Source organism: Tiliqua scincoides, chromosome 2, assembly GCF_035046505.1.
Source record: "Tiliqua scincoides isolate rTilSci1 chromosome 2, rTilSci1.hap2, whole genome shotgun sequence".
NCBI lineage: Eukaryota > Metazoa > Chordata > Lepidosauria > Squamata > Scincidae > Tiliqua > Tiliqua scincoides.
In genome coordinates, this window is record NC_089822.1 from 5,752,186 (window position 1) to 5,775,812 (window position 23,627).

Consider the following 23,627-nt stretch of genomic DNA (forward strand, 5'->3'; position numbering starts at 1 on the left):
TATTCTGCTTGCAGTATCATCATAATACTACTTTCAGTGTGACTCAGCTCAGGGTGTCAAGATCATGCATGTACCTGCCAACAAATGTAGGAAATAACCTGTGACTTGAGCATCCTTATTCCATTTTTTGGGACGTGGAAAGACTGTCGAAAGAACTTGTGTATGCCTAGGTCACAAGTTAGTTAAAGTAGATGGTGTCAGATGCACATGATCCTGAGATCCAGTCACCTTGATTGTCTATCACATCAGGATATATCTTGCTTGCCTTAGATTACCTGGTAAGAAGCTTTTTAGAGGCATGGTCTATATGTATTTGTTAAGCCAGGAAGTAATGGAAGTAACTGGCCCATCTCACCCCAGCACTGTCTGTTCTAGTGGCTGTCTGCTGGTATTCCTTTGCATCTTTTTAGATTGTGAGCCCTTTTGGGACAGGGAGCCATTTAGTTATTTGATTTTTCTCTGTGAACTTTTAGTTGAAAAGCGGTATATAAATACTGTTGTTATTATTATTATTATTATTATTATTATTATTATTATTATTATTATTATTATTAAACCGCTTTTGTGAACTTTTAGTTGAAAAGCGGTATATAAATACTGTTAATAAATTAATAATAATAATAATGGGTTACCTAGAGTGCTACTTTTTCAGGGTGTCACTACGTTTTGGATTGCAAGAGATAATGATGCGAAACTTGGAGTTGAGGAGTGGCTCAGTCTTGTCTAGTTGCCACCAACTATGCAGAACATGAAAACTTTAAACTCTGTTGTGTCACAGTAGTTTCCCTTTACAGCAGTCTACCTCATAGGTGCAAAGGTGTTAGGCAGAGGGTTTGAAATGCCAGTTGGACAGCAGCAGGGCACTTGATTCTTCTTGAATTAGTGCAGGGAGAAAAAAGAGGCAGTGGTTTCTTTGATGTTTTGCCATAGGCTGAAGTGGCTACACGCTTTTTAGTTTAAGATGTAAAACTTAAAATGAAAAGCCAAATACTGAGATTTGGCAGGAGGTATTCCATAAATACAAAGTATATAACCATAAGAACCTGTATACATTCAAGAGTGGGGGGGGGGGGGAATCTTTATCCTCACCTCTGTTTTCCTAAATTGGTTAGGCAGAGCATTGGTTTGCACCAGGATCCACTTTTTAAAATGGCAGTCTGTCGTGAACCACCAGAAGTGATGTCATGGCCAGAAGTAACATATCTAGCAGGAAAATTTTTAACACCCATATGCCAAAATCAACTCTAAGTAAGTAAGTAAATTAAAAGTTTATAATAAGTATAAGTTAAAAAAATTATTTAAAACAAAGAACTGCCCTCCTATGAAGTTGCGATTGCGCTCCACTTCTGCTTAGCAGAGGTAGGGCGCAATCGCTCCGCATCTACTTTCACTGCTGCGGGGAGCCCTGCTGCAGGTTTTGCCGGACTCCCCGCACCCCTGGAAGGCTGCAGGGGCTTGGGTACATATACCCAAGCCCCTACAGCCCCCCTGAATGACGCGATCCTGGGGATCATGCTGCTGCCTTCCCCCACCCCTGCTGCCTCCCCCCTCCTGCCCACGCAACAATTTAGTGGCTCTCAAACTGTCCCAGATATACTCTCCCAGATAAACTCTCCCAGAGAGTTTGAGAACCACTGGCCTAATGGAAGCTTCCTTGGTGCAAAGCATATACTTCAACACTGGAAATTAAGGCAATTGGCTTTATCAAGAACCCAGAATGAAATGTTGGTTTTGTAGTTATTATGTCAGTTGTACTGCTTTAGTGTTAGAAGCAGTTGCAGTGAGCATGTCCTAGAAAACCCTTCCAGATTAAGCTGCACCCTCACCTCTGTACATGTACACCCATCTTCCTTTGATTGGGGCCAAAGTAAGGGATCATAATCCTCAAAGAACAAAAACAGCGACCTCAGTACAGTGAAGACCAGAATGACAGTTCTCAATATGACAATGTTGTATTGAACCATTGTGTATGGGAATAAATTGATATGCTGTCATCTCAAATCGATGGTAAAGCCACACCAGTTCTGGTCTCCACATCTCAGAAAGGTCATAGTGGAAATGGAAAAGGTGCAAAAGAGAGCAACTAAGAAGATTATTGGGCTGGGGCACATTCCCTATGAGGAAAGGCTACGACGTTTGGGCCTCTTCAGCCTAGAAAAGAGACACCTGAGGGGGGACATGACTGAGACATACAAAATTATGCATGGGAAGGTTAAAGTGGATAGAGAGATGCTCTTTACACTCTCACATTACACCAGAACCAGGGGACGTCCACTAAAATTGAGTGTTGGGAGAGTTAGAATAGACAAAAGAAAATATTTCTTTACTCAGCGTGTGGTTGGCCTGTGGAACTCCTTACCGCAGGATGTGGTGATGGTGTCTGGCCTGGACGCCTTTAAAAGTGGATTAGACAAGTTTCTGGAGGAAAAACCCATTACAGTTTACAAGCCATGATGCGTATGTGCAACCTCCTCATTTTAGAAATGGGCTATGTCAGAATGCCAGATGCAAGGGAGGGCACCAGGATGCAGGTCTCTTGTTATCTGGTGTGCTCCCTGGGGCATTTGGTGGGGCCGCTGTGAGATACAGGAAGCTGGACTGGATGGGCCAATGGCCTGATCCAGTAGGGCTGTTCTTATGTTCCTATGTTCATGTACCCTGTCTATTTCACTATGTGTATGTGATGGGGAACTGGAATAGGCAATTGTGAAGCAGCCCTTAAGTTGGAATGCTAAATGCTTTTCTAGCAGTAAGATTCATTGAGTTCTGTGGGACTTCTGAGTAAATATAGGACTGAGCTGCTTGCAAGCTGTGGCTGTTATGCTGACTGAGTAAATAGAGAGTTGCTTGTGAAGCATTTCTTACTGTCCTTCATTTCCAAGAACTAAATAACATGACCAGACCTTAAAAAAATTGTTTTAGTGCTTTTCCCTTTGTTCAAACAGTTTTGAGAATCTCCATATCAATATGACATGTTAATAACTGAGAAGCTGATGTCTCCTTTTGCTTGTTGTTGGTTTGTTTTTTTAAAACACCCAGCTTTTTTACATGCACATCTTTTTGTTGTGGTGTTTTTGTTTTTTTTTTTGGTAGTGAATGTGGTGGTGGAACACAACCAGAATGACTGCCCTGGACACTCAAGTCTTCTGTCCACCGAACAGATACAGCAGTGACAGCAGTAGCTGAAGGGTAAGTTCATAGGTTAATACTCTTCATGTAAGGGCTTTCTTAATGATCTGAATGTGAGAAATCTGTCTAGGGTTCCCAAACTATGGGTCTGTAGGACAGTGGGTCATGACTCAGTTTTTAATGGTTTGTGAAACTGACAGGGTAGATTTGGTGATGTGCATCAAGTGTTAAACAGCCTGCTACATGGGGGAAGCACTGCTGCCCAGTTGCTGTTACAGCCACAGAGGCTTGTGTGGTTGGGAAAGTGATGTTTTTTTAGGTGGGTCGTAGTGCTAAAATGTTTGGGAACCACTATTCTAAGTGATTGTCAAAGATAATTGTCACTTACCACATGAGGCTGGTATCATGGAAAAATACTTATCTGCTAGTCACTGAAAGCACTATCTTGCATTTTCTTACCTTTTTGGTATTTAAATTGCCTGGGCATTATGCCTTCCCGTTTGATTATTTAGGGCCCAATCCTATCCAACTTTCCAGCTCCTACGTAGCCACAATGTAGCCCTATGGTAAGGGAACACATATTCCCATACCTTACGAAGGCCCCAGTGACTGCTCCTCCACCATATGATACAGCGCACACCCCACTGGCACAACTGCACCAGCACTGGAAAATTGGATAGGATTGGGCCCTTAGTTGAGCTCGTTAGCAATTCTTCATGATCTTAAAACAGTCACATATCAACTATAGAAATATGCCCCATAAGCAACAATTTCCAGGTGATGCCTACTGCTAAATGAGAAGTATTATTCTTCATAGGAAAGTTGTCTTTGCTAGGGGACCTCTGTGTAATGGATGTCTTGCACCTTTCTGGCTCAGTTTGGAAAACTGCCGTATCTATTTTTTATGTTTTTGTATCCTGCCTTTTAATCTCCAGAGAGGCTCCCAACCCAGCTTACATGTATTTAAAAAAAATACATAAATGCAAAAAAAAATAAAATTCCAATCAATCTAAAAGTCCACAAAAGAGACTAGTAATGCGAGCACAGAAAAAAATAAACTGCAGTGAAGAAAAACTAATTAAATGCCTAAATAAAAGCATTTTTATTAGTGAAAAATCACCAATGGAGGCAAGGGTCAGAGACCTGAGTGATAGACCTCTACTCTTCAATACTGGTGCTTGAACATTGCGGGGGATCTGTTCTCAGAGTTGTGACTTCTAGCATGGTGACACTCTAGGGCAGGGGTGTTAAACGTGTTTCATACCGAGGGCTGAACAGCATTCATGGTGCCTGTTGAGGGTCAGAAGTGATGTCATTATGCAGGAAGTGATGTCATTAAACAGTTCATAACCAAAAATAAGCACTTTTCCTCACTTAAGAACTCATTAGCTGCAAAGGACAGAAGAGAAAATACACAAATATTGATCATATTTCAAGATATAATAGATCCCAGTTTTCATGTGGGTTGCCTTTGCAGCAGTAACACTGCAGCACTGCTCAGCAGCTGAGAGCCTGAGGGCCAGATAAAAAGCTTCTGTGGGCCACATTCGTCCCCCAGCCTTATGTTTGACAGCCCTGCTCTAGGGCGCCTCTTGTCTCCTCCTATAAATGAGGAGGGGAGAGGGGATGGCCCAGTCTGGTGCTGAATCACTGTCAGAGAAAGAGCACCTTACTGCCTGTCTAGCAGCGATTCTCAGTGCCCCTCCCCCGTCGGGAGGAGGGGTTTTTTTTTAAGGGAGAGAAGCCGGTGGAGCTGCCAGCTTCTTTCCCTCTAAAAAAACAAACCGGGTGGCGGGGGGAGGCTGACTGAGATGCCCCCAGAGGGTCAGCGCTCTGAGCATTTGCCCCACTTGCCCCCCTCTAAGTCTACCACTGACTCTCCTTTAATGGATGTGATACTGCATGTGAGTTTATCAGAGCCATGTGCAGATCTCAGTATGTTTGCTCAGAAGCTCTGAGAGTCTCTTTGATATGTTTGCACTAAACTTTGCTGTAGTATAACTGGGTGCATTAGTCTTAACACTGCTTCTCCTCTTGGCCACAATCTAGGTATCTAGGTTGACTTTAGTACAAATGTGTAATCCAATGACTGTTGATCAGGAAATAATGTCCTGTGGCTGTATATATTTCATGAATAATACAGAAACTGGAATAAGAAACCTAAGCCTTCATGGGCGGAGGTCAGGAATGATTGTCTAGGCCAAAAACTCACACAAACAAAACCCTCCCTTACACACTTCTTAGGAAACCTTGATGGGTAGAGAAATGATTTATGTCTTCAAAGCAGTTGCTGCTGCCTCTGCATCTTGTGTTTTCCTTTCCATAGTGTCTTCCACCACCCTCTGGCAAACATACTACAAAGCCCAAAATGTTGCAGAATAAACATATGTGTAACTTATATGTATGTAGCACTTCTTGCATGGATAGTGCTTTACAATTCTTGTATTCCTCCATGCAGCAACCATGTTGTAGTGAGTTGCTATTCTTTACTAGAGAAGAATTGAGATGAGTGGTTAATGTGAGTTTCCAAGGTACAGAATTCTTGAATGTTTGAGACACATAGTGCTACTAGCTCTTCCTTTGGTGATCTTGGCCTGCCTGATTTAACCCATTTCTGCCCACCCCACAGGTGTACGCATTGGATCCCTGTTGCAAATATGCAACATTGGGCAGAAATGGCTTAAAATGGGAGACCTTACAAATGAAAAAGCTTTAGAAGCTGTTCTAAGCTGTTGTGACATTTTGTGTTTGCACATCTTATTTCTTTTTATCTTAACTTGGTGAAGTTTGTAGCTGTTCCAGCTACAAGCATAAGGGAGGGGAAGTTTGTGTTCATGGGGCTTCCAAATGAGAAGATACTGTGAGCTTGCTGTTGTGACTAGTGTAATACTGAAGTCATTTCTGTCACTTGACAAGTGTTTGGTCTCATAGTAGTTCTTACTCTTTGGTTTCAGTGAAGTAAATTGGCTATTCAATTGGTACTTCAAATAGTTTTTAAAAAATCAGATATGTCCTCTGGTCAGAAAAAACTGGAGTCAAACTACTGGATGGATGACCACACTTCCACTGTTTGCAGAATTCATTTCAATAAATTTTGTATGCTTTTGTGGCACTCTGTTGAGTTTGAGAATCTCTTATCTAGAATAAATCGTTCTATTAGAAATTTATTCTAATAAATAAAGTGGATAGCTTTGGGCCCCTAATCTTTTAAAGCTAAAACTGAGTCACCTTTTTAGCAATATTACTGACATTTCATCTTGCCCATATATTGCTTGTGTAGACCCCCTGTCCTTGTGATACCATGTTTTAGAATGTTGTTGCTGTGTATGGTATCTAGGTGACATTGCTTTATCTATTTACATCTTCATATGTGCTTTAGCATATGTTAAATAATTCAGTAGCCTGCACAGCTCAAGATAGAGAAAAAAGTTTTAGTAATAGGAGGAACTTGGATGTTATGCTAATCAAGTTTCAAATAAGTGACTCTTTCTACCAATTACCATGTACAGCTTGATGTAAACAACCACAACAAAAAAAACTGACTGAGGGTTTACGGGGACAGAAATAAATGTGTTCTTGCTTACAGTCATATTATGTTATACCAGGTCTTTCCAAATCCTGGCCCGTGGGCTGAATCCAGGGTTTGGAGAAAGCCCCCCCTTGAGCGGCGCTTACTGTTCTGCATCTCTGTGCCCAGATCAGCTTGAAAGGAACATAGCGTCAAGGGCTTTTTGGGGACACAGTGGTTTCCAGTTTGGAGACTTCTGTCTTCTACTATTCCTCCAGAAGATCCCACAAGCTTAACTGGGTCAGGGCAGACTTGCACTTGTAAGAGAGCCCTTAAAGGAAGAACTGAATGTTGCATGCACCCTGAGTTGGCTATGCACCCTGAGAGGTGAGCTTCCTTCTGAGTGAATACTAAGTCTCAAATACTCCCACATAATTAACAGGTGGCCTGCTACTAGTCATAAAGCAGAAGTACTAGTGACATATTCTTCACACCTCTTTTTCAAGACTTTATTGTGGCTAAGTGAATCCCTTCTTCAGGCATTTGTGTTGCAGGTACTGACACTTGTCATGGTAATGTTTACTGGAAGATTTTTATCATTTAAAAAAAAATCCTACTGGTGTATTTCCTTGTACTTGAGATGGAGTGATCCTTTCCATATCACTAGATTTATGTCTATAATTTTGATTTCTATAGTGCTATCAATTTACAGTTGACATTCCCCATTAACATATAGTTGTGGTTTCTCAATATATCTTTCTCTAATGAATCAGATTGGTTCAGCCTTGCACCTCAGTCTGTCACAGTGTGTTACAGTCCTATTAAAATCAAGGCAATTTTTGTGTAAACGGATGCTGGATAGTGTACTTCCTTGTTTTTACCAAGAGCTTACCTGAGTTGCCATAAGTAGCTATCCCTACTAAGGTTGTTTTTTTGTTTCTTTGTTCCTGTGATACTCAGTGCAAAGCAAAATCTATCTTGTATCTAGCAGAGGCTATTCTAATTGAGTCTTTCTAAAAGGTCCTGCACTCATCCTTATGTCTTTCCAGAACATCCTTCTTTACTGAACATCCAGTCTGACAATGGGTTTAAGAGGCCTTGAACACATTCTCATGATTTGATGATCTTTTACTTCCTCTTCATTTAGGCCAGGGGTGTCCAAACTTTTTGGCAGGAGAGCCACATCATCTCTCTGACGCTGTGTTGGTGGTATTGTAATTAAAGAGTTAATTTACATTTTAAATTTGAATAAATTTACATGAATGAATGAATGTATGAGAGATGGAATTTATATGAATGTATGACGGGCTCGCAATAGCTCATGGCCTATAAGAGGCCTTGCACAAAGCAAGGCTGGCCTTTCCTTTTCTGTCACTGCTGCATCACAGACATGAAACAGCAAGCAGTGGAGGGAGCCCTCATCCCACAGCTCACACGAGAGCCTGAACAGTTGGCCGTCACACTGAGAGCAGTTGCTTCGGGCCAGCAAGTCTCCGGAGGGCCTAAGCTCGTTGGAGACTGGGGGCTCCCATTGGGCATAATTGGGAGTCCTTGAGGGCCGCAAGTGGCCCCAGGGCTGAGGTTTGGGCACACCTGATTTAGGCTTTGTCTGAATAAAGTATAACTGCAAGCAGTTCTGTAAAGTGTAGTTGTGCACTGTATTACTTGTAAGAGGCTCATAGCATTCAAAACCCAAAGAACTGCTTCACTTGATACACTTAAAATAGATTGCTGGAAACTTGGAAGTTCTATGTCTGTATTTTAAGATAATTTCTGTGGACATTTTCAGCATTCAAAGTGCCTTTTAGTTTTTCTTGCTTATCTTCTCACATCAGTGATTTAAATTCTGACCCAGATAGCAAGGTTAACCTCTGCATTGGTTTCCCATACCTAATGCTCTATCTACCAAACCACATGTCATTTATAAAAGTGTAATGTTCGGAAAGCAATGCATGTGTTTGAAAGGAGACCTGTAGATAGCCAAATAACTGATGATTCATCTTTTGTGCTGCTTTTCTCTGACAAAGATGCCTGTATTGCCTTACAGCATTATGTTTTTATGAATGTAGTATTTAAAAGTAAGGTAAGAAGCAGACCTGAATGTTTTAAAGAGCAACTTTTAGAACCTCAGTGTGGAGAAATCTTATGTGGACAGCATAAACTAGGATGCAGGGGAGGGCACCAGGATGAGGTCTCTTGTTATCTGGTATGCTCCCTGGGGCATTTGGTGGGCCGCTGTGAGATACAGGAACCTGGACTAGATGGGCCTATGGCCTGATCCAGTGGGGCTGTTCTTATGATGCTGAGCCTCCAGATCAATTTTTAATGTCTACTGTGATACTCAAGCTAATGTTGGTATGGTTAATTCTCTACTGAACAGGAGGCAAGAGCTACTTATAGTAGAAATTGTACTATTCTGTATAGAGCTTAACACTTGAAGTATACTTTATAACTGATCTTGGAACAGATCAGCTAAAAAAGAGGGCAGATAAAATGTATTATGTGTACAGTGAGGCATGTGTGCATGCCTGCAAAGCTGCTATATCCTCAAAACAGAATATGAAAATTAAGCAAGTCCTGCTGTGGTTTCAGTTTGCAAGATCATCTTCACCTAAGCACCAAATGAACTGAGAAATTAACTCAGATTACAACTCATCCCCAAGTTGTACTCTGGGGATGTTGACAACCACCACTCAAATCTTCCATATCAATAACCATAATTTGGATTTGTATAGGATAGCATACCAAATAATGGTGCGCAGTAACCTCAACATAGAGTTTTGAGCGATCCAGTTCTGCTGTTGTCCTTGATGCAAGTACCCGTTCATTTCCACCACTGCTGCAGTTCAGGGTTTTGTCAATAAAGAGATGAGTGAGATTAACTTTCATGTTACCCAAGAAGCTTGATTCCCTGTCTCGTAGAGGAATTGGGGAGCATAAGAAGAGCCCCACTGGATCAGGCCAAAGGCCCATCTAGTCCAGCTTCCTGCATCTCACAGTGGCCCACCTAATGCTTCAAGGAGCACACAAGACAATAAGACACTGTGAAATTCATTGCCACAGGATGTGGTAGTGGTGTCTGGCCTTAGCTGCCTTTAGAAGGGGATTGGACAGTTTTTATGGAGGAAAATTCCATCACAGCCCTGGTTCTAGAAGTAGGCTGTATCTGAATGCCAGATGCAAGGGAGTGGCAACAGGATGCAGGTATCTTGTTGTCTTGTGTGCTCCCTGAGGCATCTGGTGGGCCACTGTGATATACAGGAAGCTGAACTAGATGGGGCTTTGGCCTGATCCAGCAGGGCTCTTCTTAAGTTTTTGCCTTTCTGATTACATGGTGCAGTGGTTTGTAAGTTATGAAGGAAGAGGTGCTTTGCTCATTACTCGTGATGCTGGTTAGGAATATGGATCACCTATTAGATTTCAGTATCAGTTGGAGGGGCATGTGTATTGGTCTGTAAATTGGTGAAGGGGTGGCCATTGCTACCCACTGTTTTGCCTCCTGCATTTGGAGAGGGTTTATCCCCTCTAGCATTGCTTCCTGACACCAGTCCACCCCAAATTCACTAGCAAAGAGATCTGAACTTCTTTTCTGTCTCTAGGTATACTTATCATTAGACCTTGTGCATGAAGCAAAATTTCTCTAACATAATTCACCATGGGAAGATTTGTTTTAGCGCAGTGTAGCCTGTTAGAGCATGTTTTATCTGGGAGAAGAGAAAAAAAATCTGAAATTAGGACTGATGTGTGTTTGATTATATTAAAAAGATAACCTGGTTCTGTTTCTTAACCAGATTACTTCAGTTTCCTGATTGAGTGGTGGCACGATTTGAATTTTTCACTGCTGACCTTTTCATTTGCTGTCTCTTCTCCTGTAGGTTGCTTTCCTGCTGAAGCCCTAGGCTAGGTTGTGCTATCCACTAGACTCTGCTCCATGCTTTGAGACCAGGAGAGATTTGAAACTCTGAAATGAAGATGGAGGCGGTAGACAAAGTAGAAGAACTCATTGACCCAGAGGTCCCACCAAAACTCTCAGAAAAACAGGAGGCTGCCCTGGGTGAGGAGGGAACGATAGAACTAGAAATGCATGCCCAGAAGGAAAGTGCTGTTGTGGTAGAGGATTCCACAGTGCTTGCCTCAATGCCATGCTTGCTGATGGAACTGAGGCGGGACTCATCAGAATCTCAGCTGGCGTCGACAGAGAGTGACAAGCCAACAGCTGGCCATGTTTATGAGAGTGACTCTTCCAACCATTGCATGCTCTCCCCTTCTTCCAGTGGGCACTTGGCTGATTCAGACACCCTGTCCTCCGCAGAAGAGAATGAGCCCAGCCAAGCTGAAGCAACTGTAGAGGGTGACCCTTCTGCAGTATCGGGGTCTACCATTGGGAGGAAGTCTAGGCGGTCCAGGTCGGAAAGTGAAACCTCAACCATGGCTGCAAAGAAAAATCGGCAGTCTAGCGATAAGCAGAACGGCCGTGTTGCAAAGGTTAAAGGTCATCGGAGCCAGAAGCACAAAGAGAGAATTCGGTTATTGAGGCAAAAACGGGAGGCGGCAGCTCGCAAGAAATACAACCTGCTGCAGGACAGCAGTACCAGTGATAGTGACCTGACCTGTGACTCAAGCACGAGTTCATCAGATGATGATGAAGAAGTTTCAGGGAGCAGCAAGACAATCACTGCAGAGATACCAGGTAGAGGATGTTTTTTAAACTGAACTGGTAAAGCTCCTGCCGTCATTTCTCAGCTGTCATGCTAAATTTAGAGGAGCGGCACTTGAGAAAGAAAGATAAATAATAGATCTAGGAGAGCTGCAGCTCTGGGTAAATTTGTAGGCTGCAGAAAACGCGGCAGTTTTAATCTGGTTCTGGGGATTCTCACTTCGCTTATTTGCACATCAGCAAATTAAACTGGTGATGGTGAGTCAAGTCCAGCCCCTGCTCCTCCTCTGTGTTAACTTCAGTGTGGTTTAGGTAGTACTAGTTAAAGCAGCCTCATTTGCAGCTATTTTATTATAAGTGAGTAAACCTTTTAAAAGGATGCAACTGTTGCTCCCTCCGCATCTGAAACGGCATGAGGTATTATTCTGCCCTTGACTGCAAGGCCCTTCTTTCTCTTCACTGCTGCACTTAAATTCTGCGCTTTCCAGCTGTGTTTCAATGCATGAGAAGCTGGTTCAGCCTTGCTGTGAGCTGCAGTTTGGCAGACTGGTTACCCCAGAGCCTATATGAGGAATATTTTGCACGTTGGTTGCAAATAACTAAATCCCATCCCGCTCCTCAGTTTCAGACGCAAGTGAGTTATTTCTTTTGTAGTGTGGATTGCACAATTACTGTTGTTTTTTTTTCTTCTGGTGCATCCAGAAGGACTAAGAGGCCAAATATTTTGGTCATTCTCAGAAGGTTCATTTTGGAAAGGTTCCAATTTAAGGCCTGCATTATTCCTTAGCTCAAACAGCATGATCAGGAATATGTATCATCTACTCAACTTGGCGTATGGTTCTCAGAATAACTGCATTTTATAGCAATCTTAAAATAAAGTACTATTTAAACATCTTTTGGTTTGCCAATCTTTTATGGGTGAACTTAATTGTTTCTTTGCATGAGAAGAAATAATTTTTGTAACTAAAATCTGTCTACTGAGTAGAGCTATTTCTGTACTCTGTGGGAAGACGTAAAAGGAAAATTACTATGCTGAGTTCACAGCTTGTGACCCTTCAGGTGTATTTCCTTCCAATGCTAATGTATAGTCCAATGGGTTCTGCCTTTGCATAGCACTTTAGGATGATAGTTGTATATGGGTGCTGTCCCTCAGGCACTGTAGCTACCCAGCCTCTGTCCAGATTTCAATAGCATTCTGCACAAACCAACTTAACTGAATGGAGGTTGCTCAAGTAAGAGTGCCTGAAGGATTGCAGCATTGGTGTCTATTGGCTAGATTCATTTCCTCTGGTCTTCAAATTTGTTTAGCTAAATGATACTAGCTTAAGAGCAATTGTTTATTTCTAGGCTTTGAGTTGAAAGAGAGCAAGATTAGAACAGGCAGGCAGAATTATCACAGATACATCTTTCTCTGAGATGGACCATTTCAGATGGCAAGTGACGTCATCCAACACTGATTGTATGTATAAAACTAGCGTATTGAGGAGAGGTTTCTAGGCTATTCTTTTTCTTGACATGCTAGTTTTGTACATGAAAAGAGTAGGTTAGCACACCCCTTGCATTGTGAAATTGCCCAGGAGCAGATGCACAATATGGACCTTCTTCTAGTTTGGTTTAGCTCTAATATAATTTCAGCACAGTGTTCTTCAGATTGTGGAGCACAGTACCTTGCCCCTTTGTTTGGTTGTCCTATGGGCAGGATTGTAGAAAAATATATGACCAAGTATAAGGCACTGGAAACCACTATATGCAACCCAAGAACTTTGAGAGCGATGGAAATGCAAGAGGCAAAAGTTCATCAGTCTGATGTGATTTGTGAGCTACCTTTTAAGGCTGCAGTCCTGTTCATAACAGTCAGTACCATCTTGGTCACATTTTTTTTTTAATGTAGGAGAGCTCTTCAGTTTACTTACCTTTGTGCTGCAGATATAGAGAAGCACTAAGTTCACATCATTGCAGTCACTTTGAAGCAACGGTGTGATATGGCCCCCGTTACAGAGCTTCACTCTGGTGTTCTCTTGCCTTTTGCAATTGGTATCTTAGTTGACTTATGTTTAGTATGAAACAAAATGATTTTGTGCAGAGAAGTATGGATTCCCCCCTTCTTTTACAGTCTGTGACAGGCTCCCGTTGCCTTGCATATTATGCAGGTATGAAAACTTCTAATGGAATTGTGGTTCTTTTAAAAGTGTTGCTGTTAAACAAAGTGGCATTGTGGATTTTGCCCTAAAGGGATCAAATGTTATAACTGGAGATGGAGGTTGCAAATTCAGGTGAGTGCTTATAAGCAGACACATGTTCACATTAGAGCACAGAAACCTGCCACTTCATCTTTGCAGTTGTCTCCTCTTTGTGAGTCTCTCAACTGAAAGAGAAGTTGGAAGAATGAAATGAGCAGCACCCTAATCCTTCCCTGCTTTTCTCCATTTTAAAGCTGTTATCTGTAGGATACAGGATATTTCCTAAATACAGGCTGCATGCGTTTAGTGTTCTCAAGATTACTTTCATGCAGAAGACGTAAAGAACTCACTGGTTTTTGAAGACTAGAGCTCTGACTTCTTTTTCAGTGTGCAAACTTGCACATAAATTGATTCCTTTCTACCTTCTAAAAACTTCCAGAAAACCTTTGTAAAGAAGAGGAAGTTGAGAGTCCTGGCCAGAATTAAAATATTTACAGCAATATTAATTAGTTTGAAGGAAGATAAGTTGTTTTTAGTTGGTAGCTTTCTACTTCCTGTTAGAAGTTAGATTTCAGGGTTTATGTAGTTATCAGCAAAATTTGTTGTTCAGTGTTCAGTAAAATTGTACAGTGAGCCCTCGCTCTAATGGACTGCTAGAGAAGGAGTGTCTGCTAATGCCAAAAGTCAGTTCAATCCTAATATATTTACATCAATGCACATATGCAAAATGTATGGCTAGTTTTTATAAAGCAGAACTTCATTGTTACCAAGGTCTGTTAAACAGAGATCTGTTAAATCGAAGGTTCACTGTATTTCAAATGTGATAGAATCATGTTGACCAGAAATGCAAAAGGGATGGCTGAAATTCAGTAATACTATGCAGGGATGTCAAACATAAGGCCTGGGGGCTGAATATGGCCCCCAGAAGCTTTCTATCCGGCCCTCAGGCTCTCAGCTGCTGAGGCAGCCAAATTGAAAATTGGGCTTTCCCAAGTCTTTAAATATTATCAAGACTTGCGTATTTTCTCTTCTGTCATTTACAGTTAATGAGTTTCTATATGAGAACAAGGTCTGGCTTCTGGCCATTAGCTGCTTAATGATGTCACTTTCTGCCTAATGACGTCACTTCCGGCCCTCAGCAGGAGCCCTGAATGCTAGTTTCAGCCCTCTGTATGAAATGAGTTTGAACCCCTGTACTATTGTTTTGAAGTTGATGAACACTGTGTCACTTTAATGGACAAACATGGATTGTATGCCTGTCTTCCTATGGCAAGCACATCAGATTTTCTTGTTTTAGTTAGAAATGCTGTTTTGAAAATCAGCTGGTAGGACCATTCACAAGTACTTTATCCTATTCTCTAACTGTGTGTGTGCATGTGTATGTTAAATAGAAAAGAGAATATACGGTATGTGATACTGATTTATTCTGTGCCTTTAAAAGCTAGACTAGAAGAATTAAGAGTCCAAGACATTGCTGTTTTTTGAGTGTGGGAACTTGGTTTCTTTACCAAACAGTGTTGTTTGTGAGTAGAAAAGTGCAGAATTTATCTTACTCTAAGCTAGTGTCTTAGTTCCTCATTGTAATTAAGTGTTAGCTTTTTAACCAATTCAAATGTTAATTAAAAGTCAAATATTTTTATGCCACTTTAATCTGAACCGTATTTTAATAAGGGTCCAGACAGCAGGATTGGAGTAGAACACACAGTAGTTGTATCTAAGCAGAGGAATTCAGGGGTGATAGTTTTAGCCTGTAGTGTACAGAAGTAAGCCCTTTCGTTTTGAGCTCAAAATGGGTGTGCTGTGCAATGTTGACTGTAGCATTGGTGTTCAGCCATTTCTGTAACATCCCAATAGAATCACTGTGGGAACTAATGACAGTTGAAGGCTGTCCTGAACCAAGGGGCACTTTAAACCTAGTCATAATGAAGGCCTGTATTCTGGTTTGCTTGCTTTTTGTGGCCCACTAGTTGTTTTTTTTAAACCTTATAGACATCATATCAGACCCCTCTTCAATTGCATCCCACTCAGCTGATTCTTTCATTTGGTTTCATTCAGTGTCCTGGCGTTCTTTGAAGCCTCCTCTGCTGAAGAAGCAAGCTTGCTTCTTTGGTTTAAGGCAGCGGTTTTCAAACTCTCCAGGAGTTTGAAAACTGCTCTAAGTCCTTGCAGGGGCGGGGGGGGGGGAGAGGCAGCAGGGGCAGGGGGAAGGCAGCAGCGTGACCCCCAGGATTGCACTCCTCATGGGGCTGCAGGGGCTTGGGTGCACTTACCAGAGCCTTCTGCAGGCTCCCGCAGGTGTGGGAAGCCCTGCGTGACCTTCAGCAGGGCTCCACGCAGCTTCAAAAGTGAAAGTGGAATTATTGCACTCCACTTCCGGTTTTGCTCCACTTTCACTTCTGAAAGTGGATTGCTCCACTTTCACTTTTGAAGCTGCGGGGAGTCCTGGAGAAGGTCGCACAGGGCTCCCCGCACCCCCGGGAGGCTGCAGGAGACTCTGGTAAGTGCACCCAAGCCCCTGCAGCTCCCTGAGCGGCACGATCCTAGGCCACTGCCTCCTCCTTGCCTCCTGGCTACCCCCGCCCCTTAAGAGGGCAGAGGCCAGGGCCCACAGGTGGGGCGTTGCAATGCCCCAGTCTGAAAAGCCCTGGTTTAAGGGTAAGATTTAAGCTTCTGCAACTTGTAGAAATTTCTGACTCATTGACATTTTTCTCTCTTCATTAGGGTCTCAAGGAGCACAGGTCACTTTGTCCTGATCAGTTCATATGCCCGTAGTCAGTTTCAGAAATCTCCACTTGTTGAGTTGTTTGACCTTTTCACTCTTCTTCCTCCCCCCCCCCCCCCACACTCAGAGGCTTTTTGCAAACAGGTGGGCAGTTTACCGGTTAATGTTCAGATTGTGCAGAATCTTGTTGCCTGTCCCTGTATATCATGTGATGGCTTAAGGGATGAGCAGCAATCACGTACTTGAAAACTTACATGTTGGTTTGGGCAACTACCTCTCTCCTGTTTTGGGCTTATCTACTCTGCTATGGCACTAATAGCAATATGGTGGATAGTATAGTACCAGGAAACTAAAAGGAGACTTGAGCATCCTTAGATTTCAGAGGAGTATAAACAAGTTTTGTTAAATTTAATCCTTGTTGGTATCTGGAGTCCTTGGACTTTGGGCTCTTGTTGGGTTCATGTTCATGAACTTTATTGGTTCATGTTGTTTTCCCTGTCTTGTGAGTGTATGATGAAAAGGGACAGGAGACTGTTTCTCCTTGCTTACATGATTTTACAAAGCACTGAAATTCTCCTCAATTTTCCTTTTCACGCGTGGAGTTGTGATAGGATGGTCCTTGGTAAAGTAGTTCAGTTCCTTGGTATTCCATCCCAGAAGAGATGCTCCTTGTTAATATGAGAAAACCTTTTCGTTGAAATCCTGGAAAAAGACTTATTCGTACTTTGCGCTGGTGGGGATGTGGAGAGAAAACAGCTCTCGTTGCAGAAATCTGCCTTGAAAAGAAGTCTGAAGTAAACTTTTCTCTTCAAGAGCAAGTGTTGCTGTTATAAAATGACAGTGACAGAGATTTTGTGGGGGGGGGGGGGAGAACATGAGTGAATTCTTCATGTAGTCCTCTAATTTTTAAGCTCATTCTAGCACCTCACTGAGAACCTGGACTTTCATCACTGCTTTCTCAGTGGCCCATAATAATGCCTGCTGTAATGAAAATCCCAAGGCATTCATCACTTGAGGCCACAGTTGTAGCCCCACTCAGAATTCTCATGGAAGTGGACTGTTGGCCATCAGTTCATATTTTTATTATTGTTCCAGAAAAGGAGCTCAAACGTTGATATAAACACCAGAATTCCTTAGTAAGTGATATGCCATTGTAGTAGCATATTCTCATATTGTCGCAATAATTGGTGATTTCTCTCTCCGTCTGGAGAATATGCAGATAGTGTTCCATGTTTCTTTCCATGGCACATCATCATTACCTCTCAAGAACTCCCTTCCCAGGCCCACATCCGCCTTCTGTGCTCTGTGTCATCTCACATGTCAAAATATTTTGAATTTTGTGTAGATGCAATATTACCATTGGAATACAGAATGAAAATTAAGTTTCTACAAATTTGCATGAGTTCCGAGTGCAAAATAAAGAGGGTTTTTATACCCGTTTGGTATTCTGTAATTGTTGCTTAGCATCACAGCTCTGATTGCCTGCAGGGGCAACCCTTGCAGAAGTATAATCAAAAGTCAAGTTTTACTTAGCATAAATAGATGTGTGATTTCTTCTTTTCAGAGTAGTTAGAATTGTTTTAAGTAATTTGTACTCATGGAATCAAATCACTGGCAATGTTTCACAGGCCTGGAAGCTAGGTAAAATGAGCAGGAATCCATTTTCAGAGGCAGCATATCTCAAATATAGACACATGACATCATGCCTTGCTCCCAGAGACATCTGGCAGGACCCAGTTGGAAATGGAGTGTTGATCTGTGTTCCAGTAAGGCAGTTCTTGTGTTCTTACTCTTCAACATTCTTAAGTAAAATGTACATAAAAATCAGATCTTGCTGTTTCTCTTATTTTAAAATAAGATTTTGATTGTTGCACATTTTTATGCTGCTTTGAGTTTCATTCAGCAATGAAAACATGAAAGGTGCCTATAAGATTAATGTCACTTTCTTAAGTTACTTTGAAAGCCAGAAAATTCTAGTAAGTATGTTGGAGTGAGGTGACTTCGTTAATTGGACAGGCGTTATCTCTGACATTGTAACTATCTGACTAGTAGAGCCATGTGTATCGCATGCCTTAATGTATGGATATGATTATCTTTTCCTTAATGATGTCTTATGCAATGGCCTCAATGTCTTTAAAGCTGGCTTCGGTCGTGCTGGGGGATCTGAAGGAGCGACCAGGGAAATTCCAGGATTGCTTGACAGGGGCACCGTTTGGGAAAGGAACTGCATAGGCAGTGTCCTGGAAGAGGCCATGAACTGCTTTGCTGAGATGCAGAGGCAGACAGAGGAGAAGTTTCGCATGTGGATAGAAAAACTGACCCGTCTTGACACAGATGAAGAAAGCAAGCAGCAGCTGGAGTCCAGGGAACCTAAAGTACCACTAGCTGGCCAAAGAAACTCCCCAACTGCTCAGGCAGGGGTTTTTATGCAGGTACCTGATAGCCAAGTACATCCACCGCAATCATTTAACTCTTACATAAGCTATCAAAATGCTGATATGGCCTTAGAGTTTCCAGCAACTTTGAATAACAATTTCTCAACAATCTTTCCTGAAAATGGGAATATCACAGAACCCAATTTGAATCAATCACAGACTTAACAAGGTTTTTAGACCTTTGTTGTTGATATGGATCATACTGGATCGTACTCTATATGGTTTTTTGGTTTTTGTTCTTTGATTAGGCTTTAGCTGCCGCAGTTGGGGCTTTTTTTCCCAAAAGAAAACAGAGATGTACTTGGGCTGACATTAAAAGGCTTCTCCTCCCAACTTTCCATCACCAAAGCTTGGCAAGCGACAACTTAGAAATCATCTGTTGTGTGACTTATTGTGGGAGCAATTGATGTATTCCTTGTGTGCTCCTTTTGCATGCCAAAAGTGTTTATATGTGGAAATAAAATTTGGAATTGAAAGAATTCTTATGTACCCAATGAATATATGTCCTATGAATATTTTCATAATCAAATGCTACTATCTAAATTGAGCAGCTTAAATAGGATTACATATTGCTTGCCGTATTTTTCTTCTCCAATCACACTAGGCTGATGTTGTGAACTAGATATGTTTGATAAATTGACATTTATATCCCCTTTTAGCAGTTCATTTTTCTCACAAGTACTTTTGTGTTCGCCATCCTTAGAGGGAGCATCAGTATGCATATATTTGGTAAACTTCTTTGTCTCAAGGACCACTGGAATTTGAGAGGTTGATAGAAGCATTGGGTCTGCCAATTCAGAGTTGCACTGACTTTTAAAGAATAGAGAGTGAATAAAAGAGGCTAAGGAAGATTGTACAGGCATGGTTTCTTCGTGAATTTATGCCACCTATCCTCAGAAACAGAATAGTGCTATTAATGTGTGTGTTCTATATGTGATCAAATTGTATTTCCATGCAACCGTTAAACTATTCTGGTCTTAAAAATCACCTTGCAGGGTTTGAGTTTTGGCCTGACATCTTTAAATAACTGATATATTTGCCCCTGTCCAGATTGCTCCTTTAGCCAGCAAGGTTTTGCACATGAGCATTTGACCTCCCCCCTCCCCCCCAAATAGTAGTCCATCACACTGCAGGTCTAGCTGCTTTTGAAACTCCCTTGAGTCCCCAAATTTATGCCTTCATAACTCTGAGGCTGAATTACTCTAGTGTGCTTGAATGTAGACAGTCCTTGATAACTGTTAGTAGTTTCAGATGGTGCAAAACACTGCAGCATTTCTTCTGCTGTGGGTGGTTCATTGGAAGCACACTGCACTAGTGCTGTAATGAGGTTAAATCCCTAGTGGTAACTATGAAACCTGAGTAGCCTAGGCCCAGCATATCTAAAATATTATTGCTGTTTTCTACCATGACATTTAAAATAGGAATGTTTAAATGTATCTTTTATGCAGAACCATGCAGGACCACAGAGGCATGCAGTGAGGCAGTCTCAGTAGTTTCCCTTCGGTTTTGGGCCTATCCAGGTCTGTGCATCTTCAAAAAGCTTTGTACGATGTTTTCATTCAAAGCAGCTGTTGGTAGCCAAGCATAGGGTAGAACCTTACCCGCTCTGAGTCCTTGGAATGGAGCAGGCTTCAAAGCCAGTAACAAAAGTCAGTGTAGCATTTGGGCATGCAGTGTGTATTTGTGCAGAAAACCCTGTATGTGGTGCTAGCTGCATGGTTCTCCAACTCATGAGCTATTCTTTGCATCTGTGCCCTAATAAAATACATTTAAGTTACTGTGTGCAATGCTCTCGAACTATATTCCTAACCTTTCTGGTTGGGAATGCTCAGGCATTAATTAAGTAGTTAGAATTATTTGCAGAATCTACACCTGACTCAAACTCTACGCCTGAAAAATGTTTTTGAATGCTCCTGCCAGCAACATTGTTTGTTGAATTAGCTTTGTTCCAGTAATGGAAAGTTTATCATTAATTCTATTGAAATAGTCTCCATTTGGGTTTTAGTTCAGAAGCATTCCTTCCATTGTGCTAAAAGGTGGAACAGTTATTTAAGGTTCTCACAGGGTGTTCTTAAGCACCATTTACTCAGAGCTAATCCTCACTGAATTCAGTAGGACTGCCTAATAATTTTGCTTAGGGTCGCAGCATAGTGTTGCAGTTATTGACCAAGATTATTATTAAGGATATTTGTATACCACTTTTTAACAAAAAGTAGTTCACAGAGTTTTTTTTTGCTTTAACAACCTTCAGCGTCCCATGGCAAACTGCTCTCAATACTGGAACGATGTCCGAAAGCAGTTTGTGATGTCTGCCTCCTGTTAAGACACAAATGTACAATTCCTACTGGATGTACTTGAAGTAACTCTAATGTCCCTGAGCTTTGCTGCATTCTGTACCTCTATTGTGATTGAAGCAAGGACCTTTAATTTCCTTCACAAATGTCACCATGTACGTACTCAGTGGAATTAACTTTCATTAATGTTGCATCTGATTTTATGACGAAATAAATTCTCAAATGTCTAATCCCTTTCCATCTCCGCCTTTCCTTGGTCTTGTAAGCTTAAGAAAAGCTCTATGTTATTGTCTTTTAGGCAGTGAAATTGCTTTTTTTAAAAAACACATATTAAAAATTTAAAAAAAGCCCTGTATCTTCAGGGTAACTGTTTGAAGGCTATGCAGGATATGGCTGTGATACGCACACTCTGAATGCTTTCTAAAGTAATTATCATGTTAAATCTTTCCATGTATAATTTTTTATATTTGTGTTTTTGATGTAAATTTATTATCTTGCCGATCTGAAATCATATATACAATTACTTCAATTGGTTTTAAATGATAGGAATTACTGTTAGTATCTCAACAGTCCTTTTTGTCTTAAATAAAATGTTGTGAATTTGCCCTGTTACTTCTAAATTTAAAATCTTACCAGTGATCATTTTTCTGAAGAGTTTATTTGTACCACTTTCTAGTATTGTTAAATATTTGTTAGAAATATATTCAAAACTGAGTGTGAATTCTGCAGATCTTTCCAAGCATGCAGGAGCTACTTTTTATTTTGAAGAATGCTCTAAAATGTGTGTTTACAATGGATTATACAGGTGTTTTAGAATTGAGATGAACTGTGTCAGCTGACATGGTAGACATCTTGCAGTATAATCATTTTAAATAGATTCTTAAATCATTATAACCAGCTGAAAATCTGTCAGAATTTTTTCTGCTTTTGTACTTTGATCAGATTCTAGCAGAACTTGAAAAAGTAAATATTGAAATTGAACAGAGTTTTGTCTGACACCCTTAAAGGCCTCAGAATGATCATGAACAATGATGCTTTAGAGTTTATTCATGCATTATTTATGCCAATGATAACCATATTTGTTTCTTGCAAAATTCTGTGGTTTCTCTAAAGTGTTTCCACATTACTTTTGCTTCAGAGTGTTTTGTTGAAAATGGCTTGTGTCCAGTGGATGTCTTAGTTTAATGACTATTGTAACCTGATGCAGACATAATGCTAGTTCCTTTTGAATAGTTCCTCCAAGGGAGGGCACCAGGATGCAGGTCTCTTGTTATCTGATGTGCTCCCTGGGGCATTTGATGGGCTGCTGTGAGATACAGGAAGCTGAACTAGATGGGCCTATGGCCTGATCCAGTGGGGCTGTTCTTATGTTCTTATGAATCATGGATGTGGTTAAAAGTTGGAAAGTCAACTGCCAAAGCAGGTGACATTAAATGTTAAAGGAAATATTGGCACTAATTTTAACCATTGGAATGTTGGCAACCTTCAGTCTCGAAAGACTGTGGTATCACACTCTGAATGGTGGTTCTGGGACAGCGTCTAGTATGGCTGAAAAGGCCAATTCGGGAGTGACAATCCCTTCCACACTGGGAGCAAGTGCAGTCTGTCCCTGGTCTGTCTCCCTGGCTATGGGCCTTCCTTCTTTGCCTCAGTCTGTTGGCCAAGTGTCTGTTCAAACTGGGAAAGGCCATGCTGCACAGCCTGCTTCCACGCGGGCCGCTCAGAGGCCAGAGTTTCCCACTCCACGCGGGCCTCCATGTGGGGCGCTCAGAGGCCAGGGTTTCCCACTCCACGCGGGCCTCCATGTGGGCCGCTCAGAGGCCAGGGATCTGAAGGTCCACTCCTAAGGCCTTCAGATCCCTCTTGCAGATGTCCTTGTATTGCAGCTGTGGTCTACCTGTAGGGTGCTTTCCTTGCATGAGTTCTCCATAGAGGAGATCCTTTGGGATTCGGCCATCATCCATTCTCACAACATGACCGAGCCAACACAGGCTTCTCTGTTTCAGCAGTGCATACATGCTAGGGATTCCAGCACGTTCCAGGACTGTGTTGTTAGGAACTTTGTCCTGCCAGGTGATGCCGAGAATGCGTCAGAGGCAGCGCATGTGGAAAGCGTTCAGTTTCCTCTCCTGTTGTGAGTGAAGAGTCCATGACTCGGTGCAGTACAGAAGTGTACTCAGGACGCAAGCTCTGTAGACCTGGATCTTGGTATGTTCCCTCAGCTTCTTGTTGGACCAGACTCTCTTTGTGAGTCTGGAAAACGTGGCAGCTGCTTTACCGATGCGTTTGTTTAGCTCAGTATCGAGAGAAAGAGTGTCGGAGATCGTTGAGCCAAGGTACACAAAGTCATGAATACGAATCACAGTTTGATATTGGTTTCCCATCCTGTTCAGGTTCTGTTAACTGCAGCTAAGTTTGGTGCCACTATTCCCCTTAGCCATGGTGGGAAAAATTTATTGCTAAGAACAGAGGAGTGGGAATAGAGTGCACATTTCCATAGTTACCTCTTGGTCTTTTAGGAATTGAGCTTTACATCTGTAGTGGTTCTCTCAAATTTTACCAGAGGGTATTTTAACTACCAACCAAATTGTTGTGTGTAAAGGTGCTGTAAATTTGGGTGCCTCCAACAGCAATAATCTTGGTTTTTTTGTTTTGATTTTTAGTTCTCATTTGGTTTTTCTTCTGCTTTATTTGCTAGGTTC

At 41.7% G+C, this 23,627-nt stretch overlaps 1 protein-coding gene across 3 annotated transcripts in view; it reads left to right on the plus strand.

Annotated features, from left to right (window-relative positions):
• ARK2N (arkadia (RNF111) N-terminal like PKA signaling regulator 2N) overlaps positions 1-23,627 on the plus strand; it is a 63,083-nt gene that overhangs the window by 18,439 nt on the left and 21,017 nt on the right. For 2 of the 3 annotated variants that reach the window (XM_066615789.1, XM_066615790.1), the window contains exons 2-3: positions 3,094-3,189; positions 10,513-11,327. In XM_066615789.1, the coding sequence (XP_066471886.1) occupies positions 10,604-11,327 (724 nt within the window). In that variant the 5' untranslated portion in view covers positions 3,094-3,189; positions 10,513-10,603. The remainder of the gene's footprint in view (positions 1-3,093; positions 3,190-10,512; positions 11,328-23,627) is intronic. The other variant, XM_066615791.1, reaches the window with a different exon arrangement.